The 22186-nt window shown below is 38.3% G+C and overlaps 1 protein-coding gene across 1 annotated transcript; it reads right to left on the bottom strand.

Annotated features, from left to right (window-relative positions):
- Nucleotides 1-6390: 6390 nt before the first annotated feature.
- LOC143882279 (U-box domain-containing protein 33-like) lies at nt 6391-21577 on the bottom strand. Its single transcript, XM_077385793.1, has 9 exons — nt 20703-21577; nt 19847-19968; nt 17037-17158; nt 16510-16614; nt 14655-15084; nt 13592-13732; nt 11069-11599; nt 8270-9028; nt 6391-6764 (listed from the first exon to the last, which is right to left on the bottom strand). Exons 1-9 carry the CDS (start codon nt 20986-20988, stop codon nt 6582-6584), a joined length of 2679 nt encoding a protein of 892 aa, XP_077241908.1. The 5' UTR covers nt 20989-21577; the 3' UTR covers nt 6391-6581.
- Nucleotides 21578-22186: the final 609 nt, after the last annotated feature.

Genomic DNA, 22186 nt, shown 5'->3' with positions numbered 1-22186 from the left:
TTTAGAAGTTGATCTGATGGTAACAAAATACCTAGCATATTTTTACCATGTAAAGTCGCTTCAAACTTTCTAATTCACCGTAAAGAAGTTTCCAAGATCAATAAGAAGGTAGTGATCTTTGCATCTTATTGTTCATGAGTTCTCTTCCACATTTGCATGTTGAATATGTGAGTTTTATTTCCGTTGTTGGTTGAGCTTGTGACTAGGAATCTTTAGACTATCTAGATGTTAACTCAATTGGTTATTATAAGATTAAATGGAGATTCAATAGCAAAGGTCTAAATATCATCAAGCAGAGTTGCGTAGTTGTTACTCATCCAATTTTTGGTGAAGATTCATCAGATATGGAAACTTTACTACATTAGCTTCCAGATTTGAGGCTTACTTACAAACTCCTTTCTAATTGGTTGATACCGCAACCGCAAGCGTGATATTGGATTTCCTTGAGGAATGTTTAAATTTGAACTAAAGTTCAGGAATTCAAGTTAAATTTTAAGCTCCAAACGATTTCTACAAGTAGCACTATTATTGTACTTCAGAACTCTATTTCGACAATGGCTACTCATTAAAGCTTTTCTCCCAATTTGGCATCGAATTCTGCTTGCAAAGTTTTTTAGAAAGCCGATTTAGCACAATCAACCTTAGAGCTGAATATTTTCTTCACAGAAAAAGCGACTCCTCTGGACTGGAATCGTATTATGTAAGCAAGATTCACAAAGTCAGTCCAAGTGCTATAGAAATTGGTAAAACTAAGTTTAAGTTTCTTACCCCCTTTATCGCCATACTTGTTTATTATTGCAGAGGAGGTCTTGAGTAGGGGCCTGAGAAAGGTATTTCAAGATAATAAGGCTGATTACTTCAACTGTTCTAGAGGATGCATCCCAATCTCCCATTGTCTATTTGCAGATAATGCTATCATTTTCACAAATGGAAAAAGGTCATTAGAGAATATAATGAAGATCCTAGCTTCTTATGAATCTGCTTCAGGTCAACTCATCAACAAGGACCAAAGTTGCTTCTCATGTTCAGAGAAAAGCTCTTTAACTAGAGGGAGGATCATTAGTAAGTCCATAGGATTTACTTTAAATGCTTGCCTATGGACTATTTGGGGGCCCTCTTATACAAGGTGCGTTTAAAGATAAGTTACTTTGAACAGTTGATTGACATGGTGAGAATGCGGGTTGAAGGATGGAAAGGAAAGCTCTTAACCTTGGAGGTAAGCTTATTTTATTAAAGCATGTCAAGTCCTCTATAGTCTATACCAATACATATATTATCTGCTATCAAACCTCCTATAGCGGTTATCAAAAGAATTGAAAATATCTTTGCAAATTTCTGGTGGAGAACTATGGATCAAGGAAGGAAACACCACTGGGTGGCTTGGGATATTATCTGTAAACCAAAGGAAGAGGGAGGCCTTGGCATCAAATCTCCATGTGATATCTGCAATGCTTTTAGACTTAAAAGCATACATTATCTACATATAAAACCAAACCTTTGGAGTGATTTTATGAAATCCAAATACTTAAAAGGGTGAAAGTTTCTCTCAAAAGGAAACCAAGGCAGGTGATTCTAAACAATGGAAGGACATGGTCAAGCTGAAAGAAGAATGGATGAACAATTATAGATGGTTCATTGGGAAAGGGAATGCTGCTTTCTGGACTGACAAATGGTTTGGCAATCACCTTATCATCAACCAAGCGTATAGTAGAGAACATCTGAACTTGAAGCTTCAAAACAAAGATGTGATCAATATCAACGGAGAGTGGAAGCTTTATGAGGTAGAAAACAGCATCCCACAAGGAGTTAATGCCATTAAAGTTTCTAAAATTAAAATAGCTGATGACGATGATGAGGTTGTTTGGACTCCAAATACTTCTGGTCACTTCTCCACCAAGTCTGCTTGGAATATAGGCAGCACGACGGCTACCACATCCAGCTTTACATATATACTAGTGGTACCAATCGTGCGATGCATGATACACAAAGTGAAACAATGGATATAAACATTGTTTTAAAATGATGCCATACAACCTTTTTTGTAGATCACCCATAAGAGAATCTAAGGGTATTCTACAATGAGTCGTGGCACTCCTTCCAGCAAGCACACACAATAATCATCTATTGTTGTTATGTAAAGACACTCATGCTATCAATCAAAACATAAGAAAAAAAATAAAGAATAATATCAAATTGATCAATTGAAAGATATGAGAAAAGATACAGATAGGGGTAAGTAGACCACCAAATATAGAGAAATAAAATCATAAAAAAACTGAAATGGAAGAAATCAGTTGCTTCTTCACTAAAGAGAGAACGGATAAACATGTGAAACCCAATAAAATAAGAAACAGTTTAATGGTTTGGAAATGGACATTACTAAAGCAATAAAAAAGAAAGAATTGCATCAGCTGTTGATGGCAAGAATTGCAGTACTCACTTAATACCTTCTCACCTTTTTTAGATATCCAACGTAACAAACAAATTGAATTTTAAACTATGGAGGCAAAAAATGGACTAATTTGTGAAGGTTTATACACGTCCATTTTACCTCCACAAATCGTAGGGTTGGGATGATCCTATGGATCTGATTTTTTGTGGACACCCTATCTCTGTGAGGACCATTCAAATGAATGGTTTGGATCACCCAAACAATGTGGGCCCCCACTATATTTTAAGCTAGTGTGTAGGTAACTTACCTACACAAGTGTGTAGGAAATGTTTTCTCTCTCTCTCTCTCTCTCTCTCTATATATATATATATATATATATATATATATATATATATATATATATATATATATATATATATATATATATATATATATAGAGAGAGAGAGAGAGAGAGAGAACGGTTCTTGTGTAGATAAGTTATCTACACACTAGCTTAAAATACAATAGGGGCCACATTATTTGGGTGATCCAAACCATTCATTTTTAAGGCCCTCACATAGATAGGGTGTCCACAAAAAATCAGATCCATAGGATCATCCTAACCATTCGAACTGTGGAGGCAAAAATTGGACTAATTTGTGAAGGTTTAAAGACATCCATTTTACCTCCACAAATCGTAGGGTTGGGATGATCCTATGGATCTGATTTTTTGTAGACACCCTATCTATGTGAGGGCCTTTAAAATGGATGGCTTGGATCACCCAAACAATGTGGTCCCCCACTGTATTTTAAGCTAGTGTGTAGAGAACTCTCTACACATATGTGTAGGAACCGTTCTCTCTCATATATATATATATATATATATATATATATATATAAGGTGATTTAATGTGATTTTTATTAAATAAAAAGAGCTCTTTATATTTGTTTAATATTTTCTTTTCTTTTATTTAGACATGTGGCTTGCGATGCTGTCGGATATGGACGGCAGTGGACAATGTCTCCTTATGATATTATCCACTTTTAATGTTTTAAGGGCATATTTGGCAACCATGAATGAAAATTTTCTTAAAAAAAAGGTGTTTGATAACAACTTTTTTTTACGAAATCATTTTTACCTAAAACTACATTATGAAATACTTAAACCTGAGAAAATACTTTTTAATATAAATTTGTGTGAAATTATTTGTTTTCATGGTTTCCAAACTTGCCTGAGCAAACAATTATAGAAATTAATGTACATCGGACACTTAAAAGTAGGGCGGGTAGGGTTTTACCCGACCTGCATCGACCCGACCTGAAAATAGCTTGGGTTGGGTTCATGTTTCTCGGATTTCGGGTCGAGCCGGGTCTACGATCTAAAAGCCCGCATGAATCTCGGGTCGAGCCAGGTTTGAAGGGGCCCGACCCGACCCGAGTTACTTAACTTATAGTATGTATTTTTTTTCCTAAAATTTTGTTACTTTAAAAGTGAAAACTTAAAAGCAAAATTCACGCACGCACACAATCACATGGACTCTTTCCATCTTCGTTTCCCCCCTTTAGCTCTAGGGTTTCAAGTTTCAACTAAATAGTTAATGCACTAAATAGTTTGTTGTTTATCTCATATGAGTGTAATCATTTTCATTTGGTAATGCCTCAATTTATTCTCTTTGGACTAGTTATTAATTAATGCACTAAAGAGTTTGCCATGCTTGAGTTTTTCTATATCTATGAGTTGAGTTGCCTTACCAAATAAGAGTTCTCCTTAAAAAATTGCGTCAACGTAAAAAAACCCAACCCGACTCGAGATTTATCATGGGTAGGGCCGGGTTTGGGAATCATGGGTTTTCCGGGAAAAAACTCGACCCAACCTGAGATATTTCTCGGGTAGGGTTGGGTTCTTCAATACCCGATCCGTCGACCCGAGTTGCGGCCCTACTTAAAAGTGGATGCCTCGCTGATTTTATTTTAGGGGGTTTTGCAAAAGTAGTCATCTACTTTGCCTTCTTTGAAGGGCAAAATACACTTAGACCCCCTGTGGTTTCTGACACATTCAACTTAACCCCTAATGTTTAAAAAGTTACAAGTCCTGTGGTTTCAATTTGTATAAGGTAAGCCCCCGCAGTTGACGGTTCGTCCACAGATTGAAGGATTAGGATGATCTGATGGAGCTGATTTTTTGGGCACACCCTATCTATGTCAGGGCCCATCAAATGAACGCTTTGGATCATCCAAACAATGTGGGCCCATACCCAAATCCAAACACTACCAAAAACATAGTGGGCCCACATTGTTTGGATGATCCAAAGCGTTCATTTGATAGGCCCTGACATAGATAGGGTGTGCCTAAAAAATCAGCTCCATCGGATCATCCTAACCCTTCAATCTGTGGATGAACCGTCAACTGAGGGGGTCTTACCTCAAACAAATTGAAACCACAGGTGTCTACTTGTAACTTTTTAAACATTAAGGGTTAAGTTGAATGTGTCAGAAACCAAAGAGGGTCTAAGTGTATTTTTCCCTTCTTTGAAAAAAGAGACTTCTAATTTGACAATTTGTAAATAGTCATAACATTTGAGTGAATTTTGCAATCAAGTCATGCCATCATTTTGTGACCAAAATACCTATGGTGGATCGTTTTTTAGTCATAAAAATACCAAAATTGTCCTTGCTCCATTTCGTTGCCAGTAAAATTTTTATCCTATGGACTTTTAATCCAAACAGTGAAGTCAACGGGATTTGCTAGGCTTTTTTTTTCCTACAATTCCTAAAATTCCCGCCAAAATTTAGGGGTGTCATTACCAAAAATGGGAAGGGAGGAGAGAGAGAAAGAGAGATGACATCATTCCCTAGGAAAGAAAAAGAGGGGACAGGGAGTCCATGTCACCACAAAAGCAATTATTACAAAAGTGGGATTAAAAAAATTATAGTGCTAAAAGGCAACCAAACATGGGATGGGATGAAAATTTTACTAAAACTTCCGAGGACAAAAATTTTACTGGCAGCCAAACAGAGCATAAAAGTGATACGATAAAAATTGCCTTGTAAAAAGACCAAAATACTAATGACGGCCAATGATATGTTTTGAGTCAAGGGTGTGGGAATATCATTTCTATACTAGTGGACAACCCGTGCGATGCACGGGGCAAAAAATAAATAATTCGCCAAAATTTTACCAATCTATGTAGGATATTGAGAGATAGAAACAATTTTGCTAGAATCATGGGACATAGTGGAGATTTTTTCTCCACAAAATAAAAAAATTTGCTAATATATGTGGGATATTGAGTAATAGACACAATTTTGCTAAAAACGTGGGATATTGTGGGACTTTTTCTACAATCCAAATATATCAACTTATAGAGTTTTACGTTTTTTGAGGAGGGAGCCGGGTGGCGCACCCACGTTGTCCAAGATTCTGTTTTACATATATATATTATATGATATGTATACTAGCATTCATGGTGCATTCTATGCAAAAGTGAAAAAAAAAAAAAAAAATGGCCCCATCCCATCAAAACATGAGGTGTAAACTGGCAGGCCGCACCCTATACAATATACATGGGCTGGTGGGACCTACGCTATTAAAACAAAAGGGAAATTGGTGGGCCCCACCAGCATGGGTTTGAGTTGAGTTGGTGGGACCCACCGTATCAAAACATACTAATGAGCATCACTGATAATTTTGTCTTTTCCCATAAAATGAAATTTTGGTATTTTTACGAGTTAAAAAATCTAGCATGGGTATTTTGATTACAAAATGATGGCATGACCTGGTTTGCAAAAATCCACTCAAATGTGATGAGTACATTTGCAGATTGTCAAATTAGAAGACTCTTTTTGCAAATACAGCAAAGTAGAGGATTTCTTTTGCAAAAATCCCTTTATTTTTTCTCTTCCAAGGAAAATTTTTTCTGACGAGAAATATTTTTCTTGCAATCGAAAGAGAGTCTAAAAGAACAAGAAAATATGTGAATCGAATCCATACCAAGCTTACATCTTTGTAACAAAGCTCTAATGGCAAATGTCAAGGGATTTGTATATCATTTTGCGTATATATATATACATATATTTTTAGTCATCGTTTAACCTACATATACACAATGGAATATAAATACGTAATTCGGATTTTGCAACACACAAAAACTAAGAAACTTAGGAAGAAGAAAATTACAAAACAAATAACAAAAGAAAAGAAAAAAGAATTCATGGCTGATGAAGCCATTCTCGAATGGCAGAACGCAGGGAGTGGTTGGGGATAAGTTCACAATGGTTGAGCTTATTGTTGGTCATGGGCGAGGTGTCGTGGCCGCTATCCAGCCACCCTTTAATGGCTTCTGCTTCATATGTGAAGCCATCGGCTGCGACTTGAGGGTCACGCATGATCTCCTACAATTTCAGATCCAATCCCATAAGAAAAATATGAATGGATGGACACTTGGTAAAATTGTTTAAATGTGAAGATTCGGCCTTTAAATTTGACTCGTTTAGAAAACTTAGGCCGGGTTGTAGTGGGATCCTGGCTACAACGAGACCGCAACTTCGACTATGTCCACTGGGAGGGGTTCGAACCTACGATTGTTGGTGTGACGGAGCAACACTCCAACCATAGTTGTGCAATTTGGGTCGGGTCGGGTTGAGCTTTTGCTAAAAAAAAATGAATTGGAATTAACCCGAACCTTTCATGGTAAAACCTCAACCCAAAATCTTAAAAAACGAGTGAGTTGCACCTCTATCTAACCAACTTTGAGATGTCCTGTGTTGGAAGCCGGCAAAAAAATGGGACAGGAAAAATTCGAGTTTAATACGTTATTAGTTCAAAAAAATGCGTTTAAAATTTTGTCATTAACAAAATATAGTGGGGTAAAGTTGGAAAGTTAGCCAAAAAAGTGTTTAATATGTTTAAAATGCGTTTAAAATGTGTTTAAAATGTTTTTCTTATGGTTGGAACGCTCTCTCGGTGGGAGCTCATAATTGAAAAAATCAGGCTTCAGAATCGACTTTTAAAGACTGAAATACCATTTTCTTACTATAAGGTAACAACACTGATGATCACTTGGCACATTTTTTATGATCAGGAGCGCGGATTTGGTCGGCTTATTATTTATGAACTCCAACTCAGATGAGAACAGAGACAAGTGTGCTATTAATTATTAATTGATACAATCTAATTTTTTATTAACTGTTGCGAGTCAAAGGAGTTTTTAATTGACTTGGCAGGGCAAAACTCAGAGCCCAATGAGAACTTGGCAAAGGCAAAATTGAGTCGATTCAAGTGAGCTGGTGATTAACTCGGGGAGTTTTAAAATAATGGGTGAGCCATAATTAGGGGATGCAGGTGGGTCCTTCCCCTAAGGGCCTGTTTGTTTTGGATTTTCAGAGTCGGTTGTGAGTCCAAAACTGATTATTAGGCTCAAAATTAAACTTAAATTAAAATTTGAGTCCAATAATCAGTTGTGGCCTCATAATCGGTTCTGAAAATCCAAAACAAACGGGGCTTAAGCCGAAGAGAGATTCCATCTACAAGAGCGGCATGGACACGAACGTTGGGATTGAGAAAACGGAGGACAACTTTCTCATCACCCTTGATCGAAGGGTCTAGGATAATCCGATGACAAGTGAACTTGTGATGACCCCAAGATTCATGAACCCAATCATAGTGGGAAAATGGGCATGAATTTTGTTTTATGCCCATTTTACATCGAAAGGAACATAGCCTAAGTTTTTTACCTACTTGGGGTAAGCTAAGGCCCTGTTCATTTTGAATTTTGAGAATTGATTCTGAGTCCAAAACCAATTATTGGTAACACAACTCTGAGTTGATTTTCAAAATCCAAAACAAATAGGGCCTAAGCTAACATATGAACTTCAAGATGGTAAGCTTTAGTACTAACCTGAAAGATAGGGCAGATGAAGTAGGATGGCATTCTGCTTTCATCTTGAGACATAAGGTGAGAAGATGATGAGGAAGACCCCAATGACGCCCTCATCGGATCGAGCACCCTCGAGACCTCCGACACAAGGTCCGGACGGTTCCTCCTTTGCATATCACAACATCTTAGACCCATGTGTGCAAGTTGCTTTGCTTGCACAAAAGGCCAATCTCCGGCCGAATTGTCCAAAATCCCATGTAAATTCCCTTTCTCCAATGCCTCTTTTACTTCTTTTGCGATCCCAAACCCGGGCTTTCCAGTCAAAAGTTGGAGAATTATGATTCCAAATGAGTATACATCTGATTTGTGTGTAAGAACTCCGCTGGATAGAAACTCGGGGTCCATATAGACGAAAGTGCCCTTGGGATCTGTCCTCCAACCAAGTGCGGTTGTCGAGTTTTCAGGGAGGATTAGCCTACTAATGCCGAAATCTCCGAGCTTACTAACGAAATTTGAATCGATAAGTATATTTGCCGGCTTGAGATCGCCATGGATTATCATGTGGGGCTTGTTACAATGGAGAAAGATGAGGGCTGAGCAGATTTCGGCGGCGATTCGGGTTCGAATTTTCCATGAGAGAGGAGGAGTGCCTTCTTTACAGATAAGTCTGTCTTCAAGACTGCCATTAGGAAGGTACTCGTAGATGAGGGACCATGTTTCTGGGCATGTTCCTATGAGAGTGACTAGGTTGGGATGCCTTACTCTACTTAAAACTTCCACCTGAAAAAAACAAAAGAGAAAAAAATCTCAGACACCAGAAAAAAAATGGTAAGAAAAGTTTGGGACAAGAAAAGAGTAGATTATGTATAAAAACACACCTTGTTAGGTTGGATGTTTGGGACAATCCTAAAGCAAGCATTGTAAAATAACTAGTTACTCCAAAGGCTTAAGCTGTTGGGGAAGGCATTATTTATTCCTTAATACTATAACACTTCCCCTCACATGTGGCCCTTCTTTATAGGGTTTGCCTACACGTGGCACACGTGACCCCTCTTTTGGGTTTCGCCGTTGCATGTGGATTTTTGCTATGAATCCCATCTTTTTCCTATTATGTAAGATCAATTGATATTGTCTTGGAAGCATACTAATGGTTGCATCATTAGAATGAACACCTTCGCATTTTAAAATGCACATTAGACAGGTTCATGTTGCCATCCTCCTATATGTTTTAAGTGAATTTTATATTAATATACAAAACATTGGAATATTTCAAATATTTTATAAAGATTTGGTAAGCCATTTTGCATAGTCATTTCACGGCTCACTTTTTTCAGAGTGAACAGCCACCTCACAGCAAATTTTATTTTACTCATTTTATTCACCTTAGATAAGTGTTCTCTCCTGAAAAAAACCTTTCTACAAAATTGCCTATCAAATCCCATATTATCATATAATAATGAGAAAAGGGTTCCTATGCTCGATCACAGATAGCTTATCTGTGCTCGAGTGCAGGAAACAAGGGTGGGACCACATTGTTTGGGTGATCCTAAGCATTCACTTGAAAGGCTCCATCATGAATGGGGTGTGTAACAAAAATCAGCTTCATTGGATCTTCATAGGGTGTCCGTTTGTGGGGGTGAAAATAAACAGATATGGTTTGTCCACTAATCTGCCCATTTTCCACCCTACAAATGGACACCCTAAGATGATCCAATGGAGCTGATTTTTTGTGGACACCCTATCCATGAAATGACCTTCCAAATGAATGCTTTGGATCCCCCCAACAATGTGGGCCCACCCTTGTTTTTTTGCACTCGAGCACAGATAAGCTGCTAAGCTTATCTGTACTCGAGCGCATAAATCCTTTATAATAATTCGATGAATGCAAAACTGAAGGGCTCCCTTGAAAAAAACTAGATACAAGGGTGGCCCGCATTTGGACATTTGATTAATTAGTGAGATGTTCCAATGTGGGGCGCCCTTGTATATGGTGTTGCCAAGAGCCTCTTCTCTAATATTAACTTATCTAGTATGGAGACTTTGAATGTTATAAGCCCGTGTAGTCCAGGATGTTTCAAAAAGTACTATACATCTTTTTTTTGAAAAGGAAAAAGTACTATACATCTTAAACTTATAGGATGATCCAAATCGTCCATATGATGGGCCACAGCGTAAATAGGCTGTGCACCAAAAATCATATTCGTATGATGATCCCAACCCTCAGATCTATAGAGAAACTGCATATTTTAGTTACCTCTATAGATTAGAGGGTTCGGATCATCCGATGGAAATGATTGTTGGGACACAACCTATTTACGTTGTGGAACATCAAATGGACGGTTTGGATCGTCCTATGGTGTAACCCGAACAGTACTTTTTGAAAAACACTTGACTACACAGGCTTACACCATAATAAAAACTACACATAGAGAGGGTATACTATATAAGATTTTATATGATGTGTAGCCGTACAAAACCAGATAATTCAAAAAAGTACCCAATATGATGATCCAAGTACCCCCACCCTATAGGATAATCCAAACCGTCCATTTGAACATAGTGTGCACTCCCTCTAGAAATCGGAGGATAAGGATTATCCTATGGAAATGACTTTTTGGGGCACAACCTATTTTTGTTGTGGCCTAACAAATGGGCGGTTTGGATCAACCTGTGGAGTGGGCCATACCGTACTTATCGAAAAATACGTATCATTTTTGTAGGGGATACAGCTAAATTCATGAATGTAATAACAAGGGTTTAAAGAGCTAAATTCATGAATGGGATAAGAACACTAAAAAGGATTAATGATATTCTTTTTACCTCTCTTTGAAATTCAGACCGGCCTTGCATGCTTCGAGGGTTCAACATCTTGATAGCCACCTTGGTATGGCGAAGGTCCCCCATGTAAACACTTCCATATCCTCCTTCTCCGATCATCAACGAGTTATCAAACTTCTGTGTAGCTACTTCAAGCTCCGTGAAAGAGAACAAGGACAAGTTTTGAGCCCTATGCGAGCTCGAGGCTGCGTCCTCGTACTCTTTCCTTAGTCTCTCCGCTTCTCTAACAGCTTCATCTCGTTCCCTCTGTAATTCCTCGCTTTCTCTCTCGACTGTATTAAGGAGCTGTTGAGCGGATTCGAGTTTTTCTTTTAACTCGTTTGCAATACGATCGGAATCCGCTACTTGGATTTCTAATTCCTTTTGCTGCTCCCTTGCTCTACCCAGTTCTTCTATGACTGTCTCTTGTTGGATCTTGATGTTTTCCAGTTCTCGTATTTCTTGGGCTAGTAATTCTTCTATGTCTTTTCTTTGTTTCATTTCTCTGGCGTATAAGCTCTCTGTTTCTTTCACCTGCAAGAGAAGGTCATGAGCTTCGTGTGTGGAGAAGAACAGTTTCTACCTCTTTTTTCTTCTCGTTGGGAAATGATATCAGCACTACCATGTTTTGATATTTCCATTAAAGCATTTTGTCTTTTAGTATTTAAAGAGCTGTCAAAAGGTTATTACTAGGGGTGTAAACGGATCGAATTCGAAGCGGATATGGCTATATCCAAATTCAATTTCAGTATACAGTATCTGAGTTAGGATTCGAATTCGAATTCGACGGATATTTAATATCTATTACCAAATTCGATTCCGGCAGATATTGTTCGAAGAGAAATTATATGACGCCCGACCGTCAAAATGTAAAGGTCGGAAGGAGACAAAAATTGCTGCCTTGGTTTTTGAACCAAGGAAAAGTAAAAAACGGTGCTTTCTCTTGGTTTAAAAATCAAGGGAGAGAGATTTTGTCTCTCTCTGCCCTTTATTTTGACGGTCGGGGATCATATAATTTCTCTTGTTCGAATTCGGATATTATCCGTATCCGTTTATCCGGTAAATTTAAACATTTTACTGCAGCACTTTATCTTTCTTCTCCTTATTACTCTATTTCCTACCCAAAACACTTTTTGTTTTTATTTTTATTTTTTAAAAAGAAAATTCACTTTTCTTTTAGAAATAAAAGATATAGTGTCTTTACTAAAAACAAATATTAATGATATTACTAATAATAAATACAAAGGATGCATTTATCGGATTCGGATGTTAAACAGATCGGATATACCATTTACTAGAGTCGCATCCGTTAAGAGCCATATGTCTCATAAACCAATTCGGATGATATCTGCTTGAAACGGATTCAGATAATATTCGCTTGAAACGGATTCGGATGCGGACGGTAAACAAATTTTTGAATATCCATTTACACCCGTAGTTATTACACTTCCCAATAAGCTCTCACAAGCCAACTAAAAATGAAAAGACAATCTGGGACCATGCAATTATTCTATGAAGCCACTGATATTGGCACTAAAATGTTTTAATAATTGCACAAACTGAGCTTGTCTTTTCTTTTTATAGATGGGTTCTCTGAGCTTTTTGGTAACTGTAATAAACATTGACAGGTGTTTAAATGATAAAGGACAAGTTAGTGCAATGATCAAAACATGGGAGTGCCAATATCAATTGTCTTTGTGATGTAATATTATGCTACAAATAGGAAGACCGTTAGGCTTTGGAAAATGATATTTTCAACGTTAAAGGTGAGCGAATGCACACTGCGAGGGGTGAAAATATCATCGGCCTAGGCTTTTCCAAATGATAATTTGAGAAATTATACGATGTCCGACTGTCAAGTCCCGTGAAGGTGGTACTTCAAAAGTGGGATAATTTGATCCAACAGCAGCCTCTTAAAAAGTGGGCTAGTGTTGGATCAAATATCAAGGGTGGTAACGTTTTGACGGTACTTGACGGTCGGGCACCATATAAAAATTCTGATAATTTTAGGACCCACAAGTGCCACTTGGATGTCATTGGTCCGTTGATTCAACCCATAAAACACAACGGTGGGCCCACCTTTATCAATGATCCGAGTACTTAATAACACGGGTATGTCCATCAGGCAGATCAACGGTCCTGATTGCGCAAATATGTCGGTGTGTAGGGCCCAATGTTGACCGTGTCATTAGACTTAGATATGGTGCCATACAAAACATCGCGGTGTGGGTGTGGGTGTGGGGTGTTGACTGTTAGGAATGACTTTTAATTACGCTTTAGATGTGGTGTCCTACAAAATAATGTGATTTGTGTCACGTGTATGGTTTCCGTAACCATGCAGTTTGTACGTGATTTAGCAAAGCTATACACCGAATTTCAGAGTAAATTTTACACCAGATTAGTACGCTATGAAAATTTTCTAGTTTGGGAAAAGCTATGTTGAGTTGAGTTGAGAATAGTACCACTATTTATTCATCCATGCAATTTGCAGGAATTGGAAGGAAAGAAATGAAGGGGTTCACTTACTTTGCGTATGGCGTCAACTGCATCTTTTTCGGCCCTCCTGCGCTTGTTTGACTCTTCAAAGGCCTCTCGCTTACAATTATCGGCCTCCACCATGGCCTGGTCCAGCTGATCAAACACCTGATAATCTGCTCTCCTCCCTTCCTGCCAAATTCCGCATTTGTTTTGTAAGGAATAAAAGGTAGATATTGTCGGGGAATGATATTTTCACCCCTTTTCCAGCCTTTCACCCTCTTTTGTTTTCTATTGGGCGATTATAAATTCTCACCCCATGTAGGATAATTCGCACCCATGTAAACGTCAAAACGCGTTAAAGTCTGCCACATAATTCACGTTACAGGGGTGCAAATTATCCTATAGCGGGTGCGAATTTATCATCGCCCTTATTATTTATTTTATTTGATTATTTAGGAAATGATATTCCTACCTTTTTCCCTGCTTCAACCCTTTTGTTTTCATTTCTTAAAAATGATATTTTTTAGAAGAAAAATCGAACAAAAGATGTGGAAATGCGAGTTTTTATATGATGAAAAGGCCTTATAGTCCATTATTTTTTAAAAAGTACAGTACGGCCTACACCGTAGGACGATCCAAAAAGTCCATAGGGGCACAACCACCCCAAAATTCATTTCCATAGGTTGATCCTAACCCGCTGATCTATAAAGGGACTGTACATTAGAGGTTTAATCCTAACCCTCTATAGATCAGACGGTTAGGACCAACCAATGGAAATAATTTTTAGGTCCAATCTTATGGACCGTTCGGATCATCCTATGGTGTGGGCCGTACTGTAGTTTTTGAAAAATAATGGACTATAAGTCCTTTCATCATATAAAAACTCGTGGGAATGCAGTTCTTTCGGGAAAAAAAAAAAAAAGGGAGGGGGGGGGGGGGGGGGGGGGCTGGAAAGACCGGAGAAAATGGGTGGAAATATCATTTCGGACAAAATTTGCCGAAAACAAAATGAGTTGCAGAAATCAATTTTCAGTATAGCCAGAAATGCTTTAGAAATCCAACTAAAAAACTTTGGAAAGAAAGTAAGAAAAGTAATAGTAAGTATATATACCAAGTCGTTCATGAGAGATGAAAGCTGAACATCCTCTTCAAACTCATGCACAGGTGTGAGGGCCAATATTCCTTCCTCGCACTCCTCATCCCTCACCAAAGAAGCAGAAGCCGAGGTCCCAACACCATCGTCACTGGTGGACGATGTCGAGGCCACCGAAGCCTCAGAAGTACTTCTCACTGAAAGCCCTTCCCACGATGGAGTTGTTATAATCCTTCTGGCCACCTCTACTGATGTTGTCGCCCCTCCACCACGAGAGGCAAAGTTATCGGATTTGGACCGCCATAGATGGTCTTGAATCGGGCTCTCGGACTCTCTTTGGTGCAGGGATGATGATTTTCGTTGGATGGGTGGGGCAGCTTGGGTGCTCGGGGTCGAAACAGGTGATGGTGGGGTCACCCACACTCCTGTTCCATCTAGATTAGCTTCTCTGTTTTTAAGAAAGAAGAACTATAAGAAGGAGAAGATGATTTTAGTGCTAGTGATGGTTAGCTAAGGGCGGTTTAAGATGTGTAAATACATAATTTTTAAAAAAAATTATGACAAATCAAAGATTATGTCATTATATAAAGGGAATTGCTAGGCAATTTCGTGGAAAGCCATTTGCAGAATAACACAAAATCTGCCGAAAGTCAACCTGTGTGGCTGTTCTTGAAAAAACAGACAAAAAATGGCTCTCTACGAAATTGCCTAGCAAATCCCCCAACTAGACCTGCCAAACGGGTGGGTCGGGCAGTGATAAATTGACACCTTCTACGATAAATTCACCCTCTTTACCTCACAACTAGACCTGGCAAACGGGTGGGTCGGGCCGGGTCAACCCCCGGGTGATGCGGGTGCGGGTCACACGGGTCGGGTCAGGAGATGACCCGCATTTTTGCGGGTCAGAATTTTGGTGACCCGCGCGGCCCGTGGGTGGGCCGGGTCAACCCGCGGGTCACCCGCAAATTCAAACACTAGTTTATTTTGGAAAATATTATCACTGGATTTTGATGAGGGGGGTATGGCCGGCACCATGGATCCAAACCGTCCATTAGATGGCCCACAACCTAAATAGGTTGTACCCCAAAAATCATTTCAACAGGTTGATCCTAACCCTCCGATCTATAGAGGGTTAGGATCAAGTGATCAACCCTCTAACATTCAAATCGGAGGGTTGGGATCCACCTATGGTGCTAGCCACAACCTATTTATATTCTATAGTTCCAGCCATAACCTATTTAGGCATCAAACCCTTAAAAAATAGATTAGCATGACAAAATCTAACTAGATTAGCATAACAAAATCACCACCCTTTAAAAAGCCAAGTGACTTGCGGGTGCCAGCGGGTTGACCCAACCCGACCCGTGTTTTTGTGGGTTGGGTCACCCGCGGGTTAGTTTTGACGGGTCACTAAAACTCAGACCCGTGCCCGCAAATTTGCGGGTGGGTCGGGTCGCTTTTGTTAGGTCTACTCACAACCGGTACAACCCCCCCTCTCTCTCTCTCTCTTTTCCAAGGAATGGCCCTAACAATTGATTATTTAGATCTTTGAACAAGGTAGGCCCTAAATGTACTTATTCTCACAACTAGTATTCTCTCTTTTTTCGTGCGGCCAACAATGAATGGTCTAGATCTTTGAAGGTGGACATCATAAAAAGTGTATTTTTTTAATAAAAGATCACTTGGGCCCACCTGATTGGAAGATCCAAACCATTGATCTTTTGTTGGTCCCCATAAAATCATCTTCATAGGATGATCCAAACTCTCTAATCAGCCTCTATAAATTGGAGAGTTAGGATCATCATAGGGAGATGATTTTTGGGGAAAGTCCTATTAACAAAGTACCACTATTGAAAAAGGGAAGAAGGAATACCTGGTACACACAAGGTTTCCTTTGCAGACAAACCATATCTGGCAGGAAAGGTCGGCTTCTCGGCTCACAGTGATTGCTTTCTTGGACTTGGGTGTCCTCATTCTCCTGCAATATCCAAAAGCGGGGTTATAAATCAAGTATATTTTAATGCAACAAGATATACTTACATCAATCTTAAAAATCAATTTTTGTGTCCAACATGAGAACATGTATGTGAAATCAAGATCATTGATCTTGTGCAGAGGGCTGCCAATATCAAAAGAAAGGGGTGCCTATATAAGAAAAAAGCAGCTCCCTACAAGATCCACACCATATTCATCCTACACGCTCCCCCTTAGACGGTCCATAGTCAACATTGGATTGAAGGAACAATCTTAAGCATTCAATTGGAGGACTTTCGCCCATCAATCAAGGGTGAGGCGTTTAACTCATTTTTGTCATTATCCATTCATTTGGAGTTCATCTTCTCTGTGCACAGTAACAAGGACATGTGAGATGTTATTATTTCTTGTGAGTTTCATATACACCTTGAATAGTGCTTATCTGACGCTGCCCCCATGACGAGCTTGCTGACCCCGTTCTCGGCCACGAGTTCCACGATTCCTCTCTCAATATCATCCATTTCTTTTATAAATTTATCTGCTTGGACCTAAAAAATAAAATAAAGAACAATTAATGAAAGAAGCTAAAAAAACAAAAAAAGCTTTGGGTTGAATACTCCTTGTGTGCATTCCAGGAATTTTCACAAAAAGTTAGGAAAGGTTAAACTTTTCCAACAAAATTACTTGCTTTTCTATTGTTTGACTACACATAGAACAAAAATTACTTGAACAAGAATCCTTCTCCTGAGTCGATTGTGCACATGGTGTATGTGTAAAGCTTGTGGGAGCTTTCTTAGACATTCTCTCAAAGAATTTTTTATATTTGATATATGAAAAATACAAAAAAAGACCGGGGCTGTTAGGATCTTTCCTAATAGCCATCTTCTAGCACCACATGTTCCATGTGGATATGCTTGGGCTCATTAATCACACCAGTGAGCACAAGTTCTCCCCATTGCTTTTGACTGGGGATCATACTTACCTGGAAGGGAAAGACTTCAACACAGTAAAGACACGTGTGGCCGTGTGGGACCCTTCATTGAAATCAACATGAAAGATGCAATGAGCCTCATTGAGAGTCAATTGAAAGTGAACAAGAAATGTATAAAAACAATATGGCTATAGTAGGTTAGGGTGGAAGGATTAATGTAAGGCTATGAAGCAGGGGTACGGGTACGGGTACGGGGTACGGGTACGGGGTACGGGTACGACACGACACGGTACCTTGGTACGTGATTTGCCAAAAAAACCGGGTGCGGGTACGTTCGGGTACACCGAATATAATAATATTTTTTAATATTTTATTATATATTTATAAAAATAAAAATAAAATAATTGTAGAGCAATCAAATAACAATAACATCACCAAAATGAAAAATTCTAATATTACTCTTCATTTCATAAGTGATTAAGTTCCATATTTCATAACAAGATGCATCAATACATCATTCATTCGAAAAAAAAGTTTGTCACCAGTGTGTTGACCAGTGCCTGAGAAGATGAATAATTTTTAGAGACCAAATTATGAGATTTTTTTTCCCTGACTTTTGGGATTTAATAATGTTTGGACAAAATAGATTTTATGAATTTTTAAAATTTGAAAAATACCCCACCGTTTGGAAGTTAAGAAAGTTAAAATTTTGATCCGACCCTTTTTCTTTGAATTTTATACTAGAACTGGAGAGTTGACTTTTTTTCCTTTTAGATTTGGGTGTTGAAACTATTTTTAATAAATCCAAAAGGGGGGTACTCCGTTATTTACATGTAAATCTTAAATAAGACGTGTCGGGTACGCGAGGTGCGCACCCGACACGCATTTTTATTTTTTAAACAATGGGATACGTACCCCGGACGTACCCGGGGCGTACCCGCACCCCATACATGTCGGGTGCGGGTGCGGGAGCCCCGGGAGAGTACCCGTGCTTCCTAGATGTAAGGATTACCAGTAGTAAAGAAGATTTCACAATTGATGAGAATTTAAAGTTTTATGGATTTATACTCTCACAAGTTATTTTCATGTGAATTTAATGTTAAATTTTTGAAAAATGATCCATTTGAGTTTCATTGGAAATTTAAGATGGGGTTCAAATTTAAAACACATTCTTTTTTTTTAAAATGAGCTTCTAAATTATCAAAGGAAGAAGTAGTTTAAGAAAATAATCACCTAAATAGGAAATGTACTCTTAATTAAGAGGAAACGCATAAGAAGCATCTGGAAGTGTGTGAGAAGCGCACTTCTCCTAAATTTGGGAAGCATGAAGAAATTAGCTTCCCAAGAGACTTTCCCAACTAATAAGGAAGTTTTTGGAAACTATGCTCGGAATGATCCTAGTCACTCGATCCATCAAGCCTTGTTTAGAGTTCTACCAAGAAAAGCTAGCTACTTATTTAGCTACTTACTAGGAACAAGTGTCGACTCATGATGCTCTAGAAAATCAACTGTCTTGATTGCACAAACATGCCCATATAAAGAACCATATATAAATTGATCATTAGAATTGATCTGATGGTAAAATCCACATAGTCGGTCTCGATTTACATAAACATGGGTTGAGTATAGAGGATGTCTGATGGAGGTGAGACCAAATGTCTGAATATAACATTACATTGGAAAAAAAAATAGACACATTGGCTGACATTATAGAATGCATCAACAAATGATATAACCTTTCTTTACAGGTAAGTTGAGATTAATCGATACTCGGACCTCAAGATTGAAGAACAAAGCCTTAATCAATTGAGCTAAAGCTCAAATAAAAAATGATTTAAGCTTCCCATTAAATCGTCATATGCATGAATATAACATTATTGGGAAATATTTTGCTGGGCAGGAGCATCAATCTCAATTACTCAAGGCTTTGTACCTCAATCTTGGGGTTGCACAGGTATAAACCCGGCTTAATTACTACCCAAAAAAAAAAACGATAAAGGAGAAATATATCGTACGAATATCATCAAGTTAGGATTAGATTGTCTTATCTAAAACTCAACTCCATGTTAACCTAAGAGAATTGATAAAGATGAGCTCCACTTGTGTCTAGTTTGAGTCTTATCTAGAAGTAACCTCCATGTTTAAAACGATGATAAAATTAGTTAGGGGGCTGGTATGAATAACCTTAAAATTAGGCAAGACGCCCATGTGTCAGTACAAAATACCCTAGAAAATTATTATCTAAACAAAGATTTCAACCACATTAATCAAATTCGAAAAAAGTGGAGGAGAAGAAGATACATACCCTCACACTCGCGCAAGTCTGCACATATTCATCCAGGATTTTATGCATCTTTTCCCTTTCTTGTTCCCTATGTGCCTTAACTTGAGAAGGTTTCAGTTTGTCAACAGGAAACTTTCCCCCAACTGCAAACCCAAAAAAGGGTAATAAATTAACGGAGAACGTAAGAAATTAAGCCTGCATTGAAAAACATATACATGAAAAATAAAAATGATTAACCAAACAAACAGAAGAATATATTTACTAAAGCTTTGAAAATTCGCCCCCAATATGGCTTCACGCACTCCACGCAACAGAAAAGAATTCGAAAATTGGATTGACTCGGTTTCATTCAGTTGGAGTCAACTGTTTCTAATATTTCTTTACTTTTTTTTTAAAATTTCCTACCATTGTTTTTCTATTTCTACTGCAAATATTCGATTGACTGAGCAAATAAATCATGAAAATTGAAAGAGAAGAGTGACACTATCATAACAAAGAACGAGTCATCAGTGATAAACTCACCATGAAAGGAGCAGCTCTAATTTATTTGTTTAACAGGTGAGTGGAGTCGGTCAGAAACCAACCCGAGTCATCTTAATTGTTCATCGTGTTTACCATTACAAGAAAAAAACAACGAGAGACTATTCAACTTAGGTTTTGGTTTTTACTAACGTACGCATTGTAACTCCACCAAGTACCAAAATCAAGACTTTCTCATGAAATCCAAATCACTGTATACGATTTGATTTGATTTGATTTGATTTGATTTGAATTTTACGTTATTTCTCCATAGATTATTCAAAGTAAAAGAAAAAACAAGTAGAGAGAGAGAGAGAGAGAGAGAAAATTAAACTGAGATTTAGGTTTTCTAACTTACGCATGGGGATCGTTGACGCAGGCTGATGAACATGAAGGATACCAATCTTCTTCCCTCTAGCATTCTTCAAAGCATAAATCAGACTCATCATATTCTCCTTCTTTTCCTTTCCCACTGCAACGAAAATCCTCTCTTCAGGAACAGAAATCTCCAGTAAAGCCGGTAACTCTTCCTCGATCTCTCCAATGTTCTCTATTACAGATCTCGCCGTGTTCGAATCATGCAGATAAGACCTACTCCCTTCGATCTGCTGTCTTACAACAGGCATAGAACTCACCACAGCCATGGAACTTAAGATATAACCCTAATCCGGAGAATCTTCAGAATTGTTTTTGCTTTTTTTTTCCCTCTAAATTATATGAAATTTCTCAGTTCTTTCACCTCCAGAAGCTCTTTCTTGACTACGAGAACTGAAGAAATTCCTTGATTTTCCACCAAATGTCGAGAAATAGATAGAATTCCTCGTTTTTTCTTCGATATTCGTGCTCCTGCTCCTTGATAAAGTCACCGAAAAAACTTGTTTTCTCCCTATTTGGAGTTTCGGAACCCTAGCTTCGAAAAATCAGCTTTCACTTAAAAAAAAACATCAAACAGATCACGAATTCCTCACAATCTGAACCTTTGAAATCCGATTGAGTAGCCAAAAACACTCATTTTTTGAGTTTCGAAACCCTAGAGCCAATAAAGTTCTTCAATCTACTTCAAAATTTCAAATCCTAGCTTTTTCCCCATTCGCCACGAAAAAACCCTCATTTTTGCCGATCCTCTGCAAAAGCCAATGAATTTGCAGAATGGTTATCAGATTTTCAAGATTTTACTCCTTTTCCCTAAAGCTGTTCCTTGTCTGAACCTCAAAAGATTATAAATAAACAAGGATCCAATAAACAAAGGGTGATGATATTTTCACTTCCCTGCAGTACTTGCACACCCCATGATAACGTGATTTGACATAAAGTTTCCCACTTTTCATGTCAAATTAGGTTATAGGTGGGTGTGCACGTAATGCAGGGGGTGAAAATATCATCTCCCTGAACAAAATAAAAAAACAATTTTTCTTTATGCATTCTCTTTTGGGCAATCATAAATTCGCGCCCCCTTTAGGATAATTCGCACCACTTTATGAACGTTGAAAAAGCGTATCATGTCTCGAATATACTCTCTCGGGTGAGAATTTATCATCGCCCTCTGTTTTTTAATTTTTTGTCCTTCTCATTTGGTTGCTTGCCAATGAAGTTTCTCTGCTCCTACCGACGGTGCAAATTGTCAAATTGTACGGAGGAATCTTTTTGGAGGAATATTCTCGAGCCGCCTTGTTATGCCTCTATTCAACCGTCGTTATGACGTGGCAGGCCACGTAGGACAAGCGACGAGGTTCCACGTGGCAAATCTCTCCCATAACATGCTCAACACTCCCTTCTACTAGAGTAAGGATCCATTTCTCTCAAACAACCACCCTAATTCTGCCAAGTGTACGGATGGACGAA

The sequence above is a fragment of the Tasmannia lanceolata genome, unplaced genomic scaffold (assembly GCF_043159265.1).
Source record: "Tasmannia lanceolata isolate RefF3 unplaced genomic scaffold, GAP_Taslan_0.1 ptg000007l, whole genome shotgun sequence".
NCBI lineage: Eukaryota > Viridiplantae > Streptophyta > Magnoliopsida > Canellales > Winteraceae > Tasmannia > Tasmannia lanceolata.
Note: the sequence above shows the minus strand (reverse complement) of the source record. Positions and strands in the feature narration are given on the sequence as shown.